We start from the raw sequence: 13766 nt of genomic DNA, 5'->3' as shown, positions 1-13766 counted from the left end.
GCATGATGATACAGTCATTTCATGCATTGTCACCGCCACGACACCCTAATCCACCAGAAATGCGACATATAATATGTTGCATGTTGCAATGGTAGCTTTAGATACAGTTTGACTTATCTGTGAAGGTGTAGTCTACTTTTGAGCTAAAGCTTATGTCTGAAGCACAGTGATAAGTCATAACATCAAATGGGTTTAGATCGAACCTCTTTCTATTTCCCTTCATTACAAAGAGACTTCTTGTGTGTTCAGTATAACCCCCAGTTGCCTGAGTTTTATTCTAAGTCAATTACCTTGTTGTGCTCTAGCCAGGGTATAAAATTGCATGTTTGGTGATTTGCGTCACAGCGAATGCACGCGTCTGAGTCTCAGATGCAGGGATGAGATCACCACAGGTGGGCTTATTAACCAGCATATGTGGCAGGATGGCGAAGGAGGGGGTCTCACAATGAGCTCTTGTGGGTGAGAGTTTTGGAAATGGCAGCATGACTAATTAAAGGAGATCTTTTTTCTTGTTATTACAGATCTTCAAGAACAATAAAGCGAGTGCCAAGCCCCCATACTTACTAAGTGGTGCTCACACATCTATAATTATTCATCATTACATTATGTTAGAACTGTTTCATGGATCCTGATGAAATAAGGATTTGGTTTACTAAGCCACACTTAAAGCGTGCATTTAATTGATATGCTAGACCTTTTTTAAGCTATCTTTTCTGAGAAATGTTTGAAATGATTTTAACTTCCGGGTCTATCAGAGGAACCACATGTGCCGTTCTTCACATTGGATACAAGAGGTGTACAAAGATATTTACAACAGCATAACTGTGGGTTCACACCAACCACAATTGAGGCGTCAAATTCGCGTCTACCGCGTCTAGTTTGCCGCTTGAACATTTTGAATTTACTCGCTTCACTCACGCATGAAGCCGCGCGTGAAATTCTAGTTATTGAGACATTCACGCGGAAATTCGTGTCATGGGAGGGGCTTCTGCGACTCCGCTCGCTTCCTGTAATCACGTCACTACAAGAGCAAGCTCCTGATTGGTTAATGAGGCGGAAACTCATCTACCGCGGCGTGCTAAACTCCTCATTCGCGTCTTCACATTGACTTTACATTGAAATCACTCATAATACATAATGCTACATACACACCAAACGCAGGGCATCGCATTACCTGCTCTAGATTACTCGCAGGAGTTAACTTCGTGTCATGCGAATTTAGCGCTCAAGTTGAATATTTTCAACTTGGGCGAAGACACGTTTGAGGCCAAAAGCGCGTGTTTTCGCATCATTCGCATCGCCCCATGCGAGGACGCGTGTAATTGCTTCTTTGCATTGACTTTGTATGTAATCTACTCGCGCAAATCGTTGAACTCGCATCTGATGTGAACCCACAGTAATACTTTTATCATTTAAACATTTTTGTGCGATCTTTAAAATAGCCTCTTGGTTTACATTTATGCATTTGGCAGACACTTTTATCCAAAGCGACTTACAGTGCATTACAAAGAATAAATTTTTTATCATGTTTAATGTTTTGTTATATAATGTCATTGCATTCATTTACATTCAGGCACTTAGCAGACACTTATAAAATACATTACAAGATGAGAAAAACATTAAACAATTCATCTCAAAGAGGCAATAACATGAGAAAGCACATTCACTTTAAAATCTAGTGTAATACTGTCTTTTTTTCTCCAGATTTGTTGGCAAATGCATGCAAACGTTAAATGTAAATGTGTGTAGACAAGTCTGCATCTCTTTCTGAATTTACTATAATATCTTTAGGTGATGTGTTTTAATTGTAAAATTATTTACACGCCCGTATCACAGATTATTATGTTTTTTGTTTTTTTTTTGCATACATGCTATGTATGTTGGCTGATATTTAAAGAGATGAAATGTCAATTGTACACTCCATTTCAATGATGGATTTGATTTGTATTTTGGCATTTGAAGTATAGATCAGGGAATAGACAGATAAACTGTATATTTTATGGATGCATGTGAGTTCTCCTCTCGGATTTATCTACATAATCAATAAGTCTTCGATTATATTGTCCATTACAATGTCAGTGGTCTTTATATTATTCCTTAATCATCTTAATGAAAAACACATTTACATGCAATTCAGAGTTATGAATCTATCTCTGGTGTTACATCTTTTTGCATGCATTCAATTTCCACAGCAATATTCAGATGAATATTTCAGGTCAGGATCTTAGACTAAGAGAATATTGAATTCCCATACGCTCTGCACACTATTGGCCCTAAGCAGTTTTCTTTGAACACCTTTATTTTAGAAAGCGCTATTAAACATTGATTAGGCAGTGAATGTAATTTTTTCAAGGTCAGTGACTGCACCGGCCAGGTTGATTGATGAATCTGTCGAGCATGCACGATTGCTTTAAACTATTAGCAACGTTACAGAGAATGGTGAAGATGGAGTGGGGTGAGCATTAATATTGAGAGCATCTTTGTAATAAAAAAAATATTTTGTCAACAGATGACTCCAGGCCAGATCCGGCCAAAGTCATCAGCTCTGGTGCGGTTCCGGCCCCGAGTCGTCTGCTGTCTGAAGTCTGGGGAACTAAAAATGGTTCTTCTATGGCATCGCTGTCGCCATTTTTGTTAAGAGTACAGAACTGTACCTTTAAATCTTTACATTTAAATCTTTACATTGACTTAACATTGAAATCACTCGAGCTTGACGCCTCTACCGCGGCTGGTCTGAACGCAGCATTAGACCTCGGCACGCAATAACATCATCCTTCCTGACTACTCAAACTTCCAAGTGCTCTTCCGACATACAATATAGTTCTCATTTTTAGCTACTCAAAAAAATCGCCACATTTTATTTTGTGCCACCATACTTGTGTATCTACTCATGTAACAGTCTTTAAATAGAGAAAACATGGAAGTGTTTGGTGGCTTCTAAATTCATCCCTGTTTGGATCCTAAGGAATGAATGGGGCTAGGCTAAATGCTAACACATTCATGACGTGCTTTACAAAGATTAAGTGCACGCATTGAATAAATATAAGTATTAATTCTTCTAAGTTGAGGTAAGACCATAGTAAAATATTCAAAAACAGTGGTGTTTTTCTTTAATGTAAAATAATGTTAAATCCTCCAGGATTCCCTTCAGTTTAATCTCATCATAATTTGACGTAAAAAATCTCAATGTAAGAGCCACAGGCACACACCCCCAATCCCGATTGTGTGAATGATGATTACTGTGTGAATTGAGACAAACCCGCCAAGGTCCAGATGAAACAGTGATTTCATTCAAACAGACATTTAGTGCGCATTCTTAATTATTTTCATATGAATTTGATGGAACACAAGGGTGCAGTGTTTTATATTACTTCTATTCAATTATTATATCCAAGAGCAAGTATATATGATGCACGTGAATTTTTGATGTACATCTCAAAGCTCATTATTTCCTCTGGTCGTCATAAATCTCACAGCAGCTCACGACAGACTTGCTACACCCACCGATATCTTATCTCACAATGTTCTCATTTCCAAAGGCCACAGTTGCAGCCCATTCCTATAAGCTGTCTGACATTTTTCCTGCGTAAATGCCAGCATTTGCATTGCCCACCATCCGGCTCATGCTCCTGTCCGCCAGAACGTCCCATTTTAGATCGCAGGTACAAGCAGTCTGCATGAGGCCTAACGTGGGTGTAGTTTACAGATGAACTCAAGCTGTTTGGGTGCGAGAAACGAGTTGGCGTTACAAGATGACTCGGTGTAGACTCACCAAAAGTTCTAGAACGCGTCTCGGCAACAACCCAGCATGTGGTTAATTATGCATTGCTCAAAGTTGGAATTCAAAAGCCTTGAAGATGCAGAAAGAAACCGGCTCCCTTTGGTGAGCTTGTAGACTTTTGGTTAAAAGACAGGACTGGATATTGTGATCCAAAGGACACCGGCTGTGTCCAAACACAGATGAACATCCCTCATCCTCTTATGCACAGACAGCGTGCTGGAAAGGAATGTCAGATATGCCGGTTACCCAGATCAACTGTCAGCATGCGGGGCTTCGCCACTGTCAACACATAGCGACACGTTATACAGACCCGGATGAAGGATGAGATGCGTGCATTTGACGGATTCCTTCCATACGCCAGCTTACTCGAGAGCATTAAAACGGAAAAACAACAAACTGGTAGAGAGATCAGTGATGCGAGCAATCTCCTGACCAAGCATGCTAAAGGATTACAGCCATGACAGGAGTGTCATTGGGGCTCAGTACTTTTCATTGTGGTTGGTTGAGGGTGCTGAATTGCATTGCAGTGTAGAGAGAGATTTTTTTGATATGAAGTGTGATATATAATGGCAAGTCTTATATGAAGTGTTAACAGGGAGTACCAAGATGGCCGAGTGGTTGAGGTGTTGGACTTAAGATCCAATGGACAAATGTCCTCGTGGGTTCAAACCCCACTCCTGGTATGCGTAACAAATTTTAAATGGAAACCAGTAGCGCAACAGAGTACTAACAATCAATAAAACTTGTTTCACGAAAAACGGGTCAAAAGCCACTAACAAGGACCAGGATGGCTGAGTGGTTAAGGTGTTGGACTTAAGAGCCAATGGACAAATGTCCACGTGGGGTTGAACCCCACTCCTGGTATGCGTAACACATTTTAAATGGAAACCAGTAATGTAACAGTTTGCTAACAATCAATAAAACTTGTTTCACGAAAACGGGACAAAAAGCACTAACAAGGAGGACCGGGATGGCTGAGCGGTTAAGTTGTTGGACTTTAGAGCCAATGGACAAATGTCCTCGTGGGTTCGAACCCCACTCCTGGTATGAGTACCAGACTTTTAAATGGAAACCAACTTATGTAACAGGGTGCCAACAATCAATAAAACTTGTTTCACAAAAAACGGGTCAAACAACGCTTACAAGTACCAGGATGGCCGAGTGGGGAAGGCGTTGGACTTAAGATCCAATAGACAAATGTCCTCGTGTGTTCAATCACCACTCCTGGTATGAGGAACAGAGCTTTAAATGGAAACCAGTAATGTAACAGTTTACTAACAATCAATAAAACTTGTTTCACAAAAAAGCTAAAAATTGCTAATGAAGGCCCGGATGGACGAGAGGTTACGGTGTTGGACTTAAGCTCAAATGGACAAATGTCCTTGTAGGTTTGATACCCACTCCTGGTATGAGTAACAGATTTTTAAATTGAAACCAGTAATTTAACAGGGTGCCAACAATCAATAAAACTTGTTTCACAAAAAACGAGTCAAAAACCACTAACAAGGACCAGGATGGCCGAGTGGTGAATGCGTTGGACTTAAGATCCAATGGACAATTGTCCTCGTGCTTACGAACCCCACTCCTGATATGAGTAGCAGAATTTTAAATGGAAACCACGTAATGTAACAGGTTACTAACAATCAATAATACTTGTTTCACAAAAAAACGGCTCAAAAATCACTAACCAAGACCAGGATGGCAGAGAGGTTAAGGCGTTTGACTTAAGATCAAATGAACAAATGTCCTTGTGCGTTCAAACCTGCTACTGAGGTGAATAACAGGTTTTTAAATGGAAACCAGTAATGTAACAGTGTACTAACAATCATTCAAACTTATTTAACAAAAAACGGCTCAAAAAGTGCTAGAAAAAGACCAGGATGGCCGAGTGGTTAAGGCGTTGGACTTAAGATCCAATGGACAAATGTCCTCGTTGTTTTCCGTTAGGATAGCTTTTACATTTATTTTAGTCTAGGTCTAGTCTAATCCCTGTCCGGGAAACCACCCCATGAGGGGTAAATTCCCCCTACTTAAGAGAATAATTTAAGGGTGTTGCATACAGTATAATCCCTTAAACGGTTCTCTTGGGAAAGGGTAATCTTTAAGTTTTTCACAACGTTATAAAATATTAATATAAATTTTTTCTGCAACACCCTTAAGTTTAAGTGAAACATAAGGGTGAACTTAAGGGAAAACTACACTTAAGGTGCTTTATGCAACCAGGCCCTAGCATCTAAGTTCATGCATCTTTAACTATTTATCACCTGTATCTCTCCTACATTCGCCTGTGATATCTGCATGTAGTCTGCAGGCAAAACTCTTCTGCATCCGTCCCATATGTTCTCAAACGCTGCCAAAGTACAGATCTGATTTGCTCTATACGGTTCTCAGCCAACTTTAAATATCACACCTGTGTCACAAAAACTAGATTGAAGGCACTTGTATTACATGCAGTTGAGAAACTATCCTATTTATTTTTTCTCATATGTGACCCTGGACCACAAAAACAGTCATAGGTCGCGAAGGTATAATTGTAGCAATAGCCAACAATACATTGTATGGGTCGAAATTATAGATTTTTTATGCCCGAAATCATTAGGATATTAAGTAAAGATCATGTTCCATGAAGATATTAAGTAAATGTCTTGAAAATATATGATAAATGTATTTTTCATTGATAATATGTATTGCTAAGGAATTAAATTTTTTTTTTTTTAAATAAAAACTTTAAAAACGGTTTTCTCAATATTTCTATTTTTTGCACCCTCAGATTCCAGATTTTAAAATAGTTGTATCTCAGCCAAGTATTGTCCTACCCTAACAAACCATACATCAATGGAAATCTTATTTATATTATTCATCAGCTTTCAGATGATGTATAAATCTCAATTTGAAAAAATTGACCTTTATGACTGGTATCATGATGCAAAATCATATAATCAAACATATTTGTCTTAAGACAGAGTCTGTTTTTGACAAGGTTGTTGGTGTTAAGAAATGAGCTCACATCTGAACTCTTAATAAGATGAATGAAAATACTAGAAGCTATAACATGTTCAGTCGATAAAACCTGATCACCTCAGTCTTGCCCTTCCAGCTTTGCTGGATGACTATTTCATCAAAACATTCACAGCCGATGGGCTGACAAAGTGATAAAGTGTTGGTCTTAAGGTCCAGTGGATGCATTTCACCATGGGCTCTAGTGTTCACAGAGCAATTATTTTTACACTTTCACAACTGTAAACTGTAAAAAAGCAAAGACATAGGTGGGACATTAGGCCATTGATGCTTTAAATCTGAATACATGGACTCACCAAAAACAGAAAACCAAAAACAACTCTTTTAAAAAAACGTGTGTTCACAGAGATGTTTTATTTAACACTAGGATGGCTGGATGGTTAAGGCGTTGGACATCAGATGCAATGAATGAATATCCTTGTGGGTATTTACCAAGAAACAGAAGAGACTGATGAAACTGAACTTGATTTATAAAATGAAACTAAGAAACTACAACAGATCCTACCTTGCCCATGCCGGGTGTGTCTTTGACTTTGTTGACCGCGCGTAAGAGGCAGGGCGGAGCGGGTGGAGGAGACACCTGCAGGATGCCACTGAAGTTAGTAGGGAAGAGGGGCGGGTCACACACAACAGGAGGGGCCGGACGCTGCTTCTTCTTCTTGGAAGACAGATTCAATTTCTGGGCAGCCCTAGGGAAAAAAAGAAGCCATAAGTACAATCAATAAACCCTATTATATGAAAAACGGGTTAAAAAATGGGTTAAAAAGGCGCTAACAGAGACCAGTTGGACTTAAGATCCCGATATAAGCAATAGAATTTTAAATGGAAACCATTTATGTAACAGGGTGCTAACAATCAATAAAACTAGTTTTACGAAATACGACTCACAACGCATTAACAAAGACCTGGATGGCCGAGTTGTTAAGGCGTTGGACTTAAGATCCAATGGACAAATGTCCTCGTGGGTTCGAACCCCACTCCTGGTATGAGGAACAGAATTTTAAATGAAAACCAGTTATGTAACACACTGCTAACAATCAATACATCTTGTTTCACAAAAAACGAGTCAAAAACTGCTGAAAATAGACCAGGATGGCCGAGTGGTTAAGGCGTTGGACTTAAGATCCAATGGACAAATGTCCTCGGGGGTTCGAACCCCACTCCTGGTATGAGGAACAGAATTTTAAGTGAAAACCAGTAATGTAACACGCTGCTAACAATCAATAAACCTTGTTTCACAAAAAAAGAGTCAAAAACTGCTGAAAATAGACCAGGATGGCCGAGTGGTTAAGGCATTGGACTTAAGATCCAATGGACAAATGTCCTCGTGGGTTTGAACCCCACTCCTGGTATAAGGAACTGAATTTTAAATGAAAACCAGTTACGTAACACGCTGCTAACAATCAATACATCTTGTTTCACAAAAAAACGAGTCAAAAACTGCTGAAAATAGACCAGGATGGCCGAGTGGTTAAGGCGTTGGACTTAAGATCCAATGGACAAATGTCCTCGTGGGTTCGAACCCCACTCCTGGTATGAGGAACAGAATTTTAAATGAAAACCAGTTATGTAACACGCTGCTAACAATCAATACATCTTGTTTCACAAAAAAACGAGTCAAAAACTGCTGAAAATAGACCAGGATGGCCGAGTGGTTAAGGCGTTGGACTTAAGATCCAATGGACAAATGTCCTTGTGTTTTCGAACCCCACTCCTGGTATGAGGAACATAATTTTAAATGAAAACCAGTTACGTAACACGCTACTAACAATCAATTAATCTTGTTTCACAAAAAAAAAACAGTCAAAAAGTGCTAAATAATAGACCAGGATGGCCGAGTGGTTAAGGCGTTGGACTTAAGATCCAATGGACAAATGTCCTCGTGGGTTCGAACCCCACTCCTGGTATGAGGAACAGAATTTTAAATGAAAACCAGTTATGTAACACGCTGCTAACTATAAATACATCTTGTTTCACAAAAAAAACGAGTCAAAAAGTGCTAAAAATAGACCAGGATGGCCGAGTGGTTAAGGCGTTGGACTTAAGATCCAATGGACAAATGTCCTCGTGGGTTCGAACCCCACTTCTGGTATGAGGAACAGAATTTTAAATGAAAACCAGTTATGTAACACGCTGCTAACAATCAATACATCTTGTTTCACAAAAAAACGAGTCAAAAACTGCTGAAAATAGACCAGGATGGCCGAGTGGTTAAGGCGTTGGACTTAAGATCCAATGGACAAATGTCCTCGTGGGTTCGAACCCCACTCCTGGTATGAGGAACAGAATTTTAAATGAAAACCAGTTATGTAACACGCTGCTAACAATCAATACATCTTGTTTCACAAAAAACGAGTCAAAAACTGCTGAAAATAGACCTGGATGCCCGAGTGGATAAGGCGTTGGACTTAAGATCCAATGGACAAATGACCTCGGGGGTTCGAACCCCACTCCTGGTATGAGGAACAGAATTTTAAATGAAAACCAGTTATGTAACACGCTGCTAACAATCAATACATCTTGTTTCACAAAAAAACGAGTCAAAAACTGCTGAAAAAAGACCAGGATGGCCGAGTGGTTAAGGCGTTGGACTTAAGATCCAATGGACAAATGTCCTTGTGTTTTCGAACCCCACTCCTGGTATGTGGAACATAATTTTAAATGAAAACCAGTTACGTAACACGCTACTAACAATCAATTAATCTTGTTTCACAAAAAAAACAGTCAAAAAGTGCTAAAAAATAGACCAGGATGGCCGAGTGGTTAAGGCGTTGGACTTAAGATCCAATGGACAAATGTCCTCGTGGGTTCGAACCCCACTCCTGGTATGAGGAACAGAATTTTAAATGAAAACCAGTTATGTAACACGCTGCTAACAATCAATACATCTTGTTTCACAAAAAACGAGTCAAAAACTGCTAAAAATAGACCAGGATGGCCGAGTGGTTAAGGCGTTGGACTTAAGATCCAATGGACAAATGTCCTTGTGTTTTCGAACCCCACTCCTGGTATGAGGAACATAATTTTAAATGAAAACCAGTTACGTAACACGCTACTAACAATCAATTAATCTTGTTTCACATAAAAAAAACAGTCAAAAAGTGCTAAATGATAGACCAGGATGGCCGAGTGGTTAAGGCGTTGGACTTAAGATCCAATGGACAAATGTCCTCGTGGGTTCGAACCCCACTCCTGGTATCAGGAACAGAATTTTAAATGAAAACCAGTTATGTAACACGCTGCTAACAATCAATACATCTTGTTTCACAAAAAAATAAGTCAAAAACTGCTGAAGATAGACCAGGATGGCCGAGTGGTTAAGGCGTTGGACTTAAGATCCAATGGACTAATGTCCTTGTGTGTTTGAACCCCACTCCTGGTATGAGGAACAGAATTTTAAATGAAAACCAGTTACGTAACACACTGCTAACAATTAATAAATCTTGTTTCACAAAAAAAAACGAGTCAAAAAGTGCTAAAAAATAGACCAGGATGGCCGAGTGGTTAAGGCGTTGGACTTAAGATCCAATGGACAAATGTCCTCGTGGGTTCGAACTCCACTCCTGGTATGAGGAACAGAATTTTAAATGAAAACCAGTTACGTAACACACTGCTAACAATCAATAAATCTCGTTTCACAAAAAAAGAGTCAAGAACTGCTGAAAATAGACCAGGATGGCCGAGTTGTTAAGGCGTTGGACTTAAGATCCAATGGACAAATGTCCTCGTGGGTTCGAACCCCACTCCTGGTATGAGGAACAGAATTTTAAATGAAAACCAGTTATGTAACACGCTGCTAACTATAAATACATCTTGTTTCAGAAAAAAAAGAGTCAAAAGGTGCTACAAATAGACCAGGATGGCCGAGTGGTTAAGGCGTTGGACTTAAGATCCAATGGACAAATGTCCTCGTGGGTTCGAACCCCACTTCTGGTATGAGGAACAGAATTTTAAATGAAAACCAGTTATGTAACACGCTGCTAACAATCAATACATCTTGTTTCACAAAAAAACGAGTCAAAAACTGCTGAAAATAGACCAGGATGGCCGAGTGGTTAAGGCGTTGGACTTAAGATCCAATGGACAAATGTCCTCGTGGGTTCGAACCCCACTCCTGGTATGAGGAACAGAATTTTAAATGAAAACCAGTTATGTAACACGCTGCTAACAATCAATACATCTTGTTTCACAAAAAACGAGTCAAAAACTGCTGAAAATAGACCAGGATGGCCGAGTGGTTAAGGCGTTGGACTTAAGATCCAATGGACAAATGTCCTCGTGGGTTCGAACCCCACTTCTGGTATGAGGAACAGAATTTTAAATGAAAACCAGTTATGTAACACGCTGCTAACAATCAATACATCTTGTTTCACAAAAAAACGAGTCAAAAACTGCTGAAAATAGACCAGGATGGCCGAGTGGTTAAGGCGTTGGACTTAAGATCCAATGGACAAATGTCCTCGTGGGTTCGAACCCCACTCCTGGTATGAGGAACAGAATTTTAAATGAAAACCAGTTATGTAACACGCTGCTAACAATCAATACATCTTGTTTCACAAAAAACGAGTCAAAAACTGCTGAAAATAGACCAGGATGGCTGATTGGTTAAGGCGTTGGACTTAAGATCCAATGGACAAATGTCCTTGTGTTTTCGAACCCCACTCCTGGTATGTGGAACATAATTTTAAATGAAAACCAGTTACGTAACACGCTACTAACAATCAATTAATCTTGTTTCACAAAAAAAAAAACAGTCAGAAAGTGCTAAATAATAGACCAGGATGGCCGAGTGGTTAAGGCGTTGGACTTAAGATCCAATGGACAAATGTCCTTGTGGGTTCGAACCCCACTCCTGGTATGAGGAACGGAATTTTAAATGAAAACCAGTTACGTAACACGCTGATAACAATCCATAAATCTTGTTTCACAAAAAAAAACGAGTCAAAAAGTGCTAAAAGATAGACCAGGATGGCCGAGTGGTTAAGGCGTTGGACTTAAGATCCAATGGACTAATGTCCTTGTGTGTTTGAACCCCACTCCTGGTATGAGGAACAGAATTTTAAATGAAAACCAGTTACGTAACACACTGCTAACAATTAATAAATCTTGTTTCACAAAAAAAAACGAGTCAAAAAGTGCTAAAAAATAGACCAGGATGGCCGAGTGGTTAAGGCGTTGGACTTAAGATCCAATGGACAAATGTCCTCGTGGGTTCGAACTCCACTCCTGGTATGAGGAACAGAATTTTAAATGAAAACCAGTTACGTAACACACTGCTAACAATCAATAAATCTCGTTTCACAAAAAAAGAGTCAAGAACTGCTGAAAATAGACCAGGATGGCCGAGTTGTTAAGGCGTTGGACTTAAGATCCAATGGACAAATGTCCTCGTGGGTTCGAACCCCACTCCTGGTATGAGGAACAGAATTTTAAATGAAAACCAGTTATGTAACACGCTGCTAACTATAAATACATCTTGTTTCAGAAAAAAAAGAGTCAAAAGGTGCTACAAATAGACCAGGATGGCCGAGTGGTTAAGGCGTTGGACTTAAGATCCAATGGACAAATGTCCTCGTGGGTTCGAACCCCACTTCTGGTATGAGGAACAGAATTTTAAATGAAAACCAGTTATGTAACACGCTGCTAACAATCAATACATCTTGTTTCACAAAAAAACGAGTCAAAAACTGCTGAAAATAGACCAGGATGGCCGAGTGGTTAAGGCGTTGGACTTAAGATCCAATGGACAAATGTCCTCGTGGGTTCGAACCCCACTCCTGGTATGAGGAACAGAATTTTAAATGAAAACCAGTTATGTAACACGCTGCTAACAATCAATACATCTTGTTTCACAAAAAACGAGTCAAAAACTGCTGAAAATAGACCAGGATGGCTGATTGGTTAAGGCGTTGGACTTAAGATCCAATGGACAAATGTCCTTGTGTTTTCGAACCCCACTCCTGGTATGTGGAACATAATTTTAAATGAAAACCAGTTACGTAACACGCTACTAACAATCAATTAATCTTGTTTCACAAAAAAAAAAACAGTCAGAAAGTGCTAAATAATAGACCAGGATGGCCGAGTGGTTAAGGCGTTGGACTTAAGATCCAATGGACAAATGTCCTTGTGGGTTCGAACCCCACTCCTGGTATGAGGAACGGAATTTTAAATGAAAACCAGTTACGTAACACGCTGATAACAATCCATAAATCTTGTTTCACAAAAAAAACGAGTCAAAAAGTGCTAAAAGATAGACCAGGATGGCCGAGTGGTTAAGGCGTTGGACTTAAGATCCAATGGACAAATGTCCTCGTGGGTTCGAACCCCACTCCTGGTATGAGGAACAGAGTTTTAAATGAAAACTAGTAATGTAACACGCTGCTAACAATCAATAAATCTTGTTTCACAAAAAAACGGGTCAAAAACTGCTGAAAATAGACCAGGATGGCCGAGTGGTTAAGGCGTTGGACTTAAGATCCAATGGACAAATGTCCTCGTGGGTTCGAACCCCACTCCTGGTATGAGGAACAGAATTTTAAATGAAAACCAGTAATGTAACACGCTGCTAACAATCAATAAATCTTGTTTCACAAAAAAAACGAGTCAAAAACTGCTGAAAATAGACCAGGGTGGCCGAGTGGTTAAGGCGTTGGACTTAAGATCCAATGGACAAATGTCCTCGTGGTTTCGAACCCCACTCCTGGTATGAGGAACAGAATTTTAAATGAAAGCCAGCAATGTAACACGCTGCTAACAATCAATAAATCTTGTTTCACAAAAAAATAAGTCAATAACTGCTGAAAATAGACCAGGATGGCCGAGTGGTTAAGGCGTTGGACTTAAGATCCAATGGACAAATGTCCTCGTGGGTTCGAACCCCATTCCTGGTATGAGGACCAGAACTTTAAATGAAAACCAGCAATGTAACACGCTGCTAACAATCAATAAATCTTGTTTCACAAAA

General features: G+C 39.6%; 1 protein-coding gene and 31 non-coding genes across 34 annotated transcripts in view; 31 read left to right on the top strand and 1 right to left on the bottom strand.

Annotated features, from left to right (window-relative positions):
* kif26ba (kinesin family member 26Ba) overlaps positions 1 to 13766 on the bottom strand; it is a 146213-nt gene that overhangs the window by 28719 nt on the left and 103728 nt on the right. For all 3 annotated transcript variants that reach the window (XM_055171857.2, XM_055171858.2, XM_055171859.2), the window contains one exon: positions 7305 to 7488. In XM_055171857.2, coding sequence (XP_055027832.2) covers positions 7305 to 7488 — 184 coding nt within the window. The remainder of the gene's footprint in view (positions 1 to 7304; positions 7489 to 13766) is intronic.
* trnal-uaa (transfer RNA leucine (anticodon UAA)) lies at positions 4382 to 4464 on the top strand. The gene has a single exon. It is a non-coding gene; the product is annotated as a tRNA-Leu (tRNA).
* trnal-uaa (transfer RNA leucine (anticodon UAA)) lies at positions 7703 to 7785 on the top strand. The gene has a single exon. It is a non-coding gene; the product is annotated as a tRNA-Leu (tRNA).
* On the top strand, positions 7886 to 7968 carry trnal-uaa (transfer RNA leucine (anticodon UAA)). The gene has a single exon. It is a non-coding gene; the product is annotated as a tRNA-Leu (tRNA).
* trnal-uaa (transfer RNA leucine (anticodon UAA)) lies at positions 8069 to 8151 on the top strand. The gene has a single exon. It is a non-coding gene; the product is annotated as a tRNA-Leu (tRNA).
* Positions 8253 to 8335, top strand: trnal-uaa (transfer RNA leucine (anticodon UAA)). Its single transcript has one exon. It is a non-coding gene; the product is annotated as a tRNA-Leu (tRNA).
* trnal-uaa (transfer RNA leucine (anticodon UAA)) lies at positions 8437 to 8519 on the top strand. Its single transcript has one exon. It is a non-coding gene; the product is annotated as a tRNA-Leu (tRNA).
* On the top strand, positions 8624 to 8706 carry trnal-uaa (transfer RNA leucine (anticodon UAA)). The gene has a single exon. It is a non-coding gene; the product is annotated as a tRNA-Leu (tRNA).
* On the top strand, positions 8809 to 8891 carry trnal-uaa (transfer RNA leucine (anticodon UAA)). The gene has a single exon. It is a non-coding gene; the product is annotated as a tRNA-Leu (tRNA).
* trnal-uaa (transfer RNA leucine (anticodon UAA)) lies at positions 8993 to 9075 on the top strand. The gene has a single exon. It is a non-coding gene; the product is annotated as a tRNA-Leu (tRNA).
* trnal-uaa (transfer RNA leucine (anticodon UAA)) lies at positions 9360 to 9442 on the top strand. The gene has a single exon. It is a non-coding gene; the product is annotated as a tRNA-Leu (tRNA).
* Positions 9545 to 9627, top strand: trnal-uaa (transfer RNA leucine (anticodon UAA)). Its single transcript has one exon. It is a non-coding gene; the product is annotated as a tRNA-Leu (tRNA).
* Positions 9728 to 9810, top strand: trnal-uaa (transfer RNA leucine (anticodon UAA)). The gene has a single exon. It is a non-coding gene; the product is annotated as a tRNA-Leu (tRNA).
* Positions 9915 to 9997, top strand: trnal-uaa (transfer RNA leucine (anticodon UAA)). The gene has a single exon. It is a non-coding gene; the product is annotated as a tRNA-Leu (tRNA).
* Positions 10099 to 10181, top strand: trnal-uaa (transfer RNA leucine (anticodon UAA)). The gene has a single exon. It is a non-coding gene; the product is annotated as a tRNA-Leu (tRNA).
* On the top strand, positions 10286 to 10368 carry trnal-uaa (transfer RNA leucine (anticodon UAA)). The gene has a single exon. It is a non-coding gene; the product is annotated as a tRNA-Leu (tRNA).
* On the top strand, positions 10469 to 10551 carry trnal-uaa (transfer RNA leucine (anticodon UAA)). The gene has a single exon. It is a non-coding gene; the product is annotated as a tRNA-Leu (tRNA).
* trnal-uaa (transfer RNA leucine (anticodon UAA)) lies at positions 10653 to 10735 on the top strand. The gene has a single exon. It is a non-coding gene; the product is annotated as a tRNA-Leu (tRNA).
* On the top strand, positions 10837 to 10919 carry trnal-uaa (transfer RNA leucine (anticodon UAA)). Its single transcript has one exon. It is a non-coding gene; the product is annotated as a tRNA-Leu (tRNA).
* Positions 11020 to 11102, top strand: trnal-uaa (transfer RNA leucine (anticodon UAA)). Its single transcript has one exon. It is a non-coding gene; the product is annotated as a tRNA-Leu (tRNA).
* trnal-uaa (transfer RNA leucine (anticodon UAA)) lies at positions 11204 to 11286 on the top strand. Its single transcript has one exon. It is a non-coding gene; the product is annotated as a tRNA-Leu (tRNA).
* Positions 11575 to 11657, top strand: trnal-uaa (transfer RNA leucine (anticodon UAA)). The gene has a single exon. It is a non-coding gene; the product is annotated as a tRNA-Leu (tRNA).
* Positions 11762 to 11844, top strand: trnal-uaa (transfer RNA leucine (anticodon UAA)). Its single transcript has one exon. It is a non-coding gene; the product is annotated as a tRNA-Leu (tRNA).
* Positions 11949 to 12031, top strand: trnal-uaa (transfer RNA leucine (anticodon UAA)). Its single transcript has one exon. It is a non-coding gene; the product is annotated as a tRNA-Leu (tRNA).
* trnal-uaa (transfer RNA leucine (anticodon UAA)) lies at positions 12132 to 12214 on the top strand. The gene has a single exon. It is a non-coding gene; the product is annotated as a tRNA-Leu (tRNA).
* trnal-uaa (transfer RNA leucine (anticodon UAA)) lies at positions 12316 to 12398 on the top strand. Its single transcript has one exon. It is a non-coding gene; the product is annotated as a tRNA-Leu (tRNA).
* Positions 12500 to 12582, top strand: trnal-uaa (transfer RNA leucine (anticodon UAA)). Its single transcript has one exon. It is a non-coding gene; the product is annotated as a tRNA-Leu (tRNA).
* On the top strand, positions 12871 to 12953 carry trnal-uaa (transfer RNA leucine (anticodon UAA)). Its single transcript has one exon. It is a non-coding gene; the product is annotated as a tRNA-Leu (tRNA).
* On the top strand, positions 13057 to 13139 carry trnal-uaa (transfer RNA leucine (anticodon UAA)). Its single transcript has one exon. It is a non-coding gene; the product is annotated as a tRNA-Leu (tRNA).
* trnal-uaa (transfer RNA leucine (anticodon UAA)) lies at positions 13241 to 13323 on the top strand. Its single transcript has one exon. It is a non-coding gene; the product is annotated as a tRNA-Leu (tRNA).
* trnal-uaa (transfer RNA leucine (anticodon UAA)) lies at positions 13426 to 13508 on the top strand. Its single transcript has one exon. It is a non-coding gene; the product is annotated as a tRNA-Leu (tRNA).
* trnal-uaa (transfer RNA leucine (anticodon UAA)) lies at positions 13610 to 13692 on the top strand. The gene has a single exon. It is a non-coding gene; the product is annotated as a tRNA-Leu (tRNA).

This window comes from Misgurnus anguillicaudatus, chromosome 7, assembly GCF_027580225.2.
Source record: "Misgurnus anguillicaudatus chromosome 7, ASM2758022v2, whole genome shotgun sequence".
In the NCBI taxonomy this organism is placed as follows: domain Eukaryota; kingdom Metazoa; phylum Chordata; class Actinopteri; order Cypriniformes; family Cobitidae; genus Misgurnus; species Misgurnus anguillicaudatus.
The sequence above is the reverse complement of the archived record's forward strand: the minus strand, read 5'-3'. Positions and strand labels throughout refer to the sequence as shown.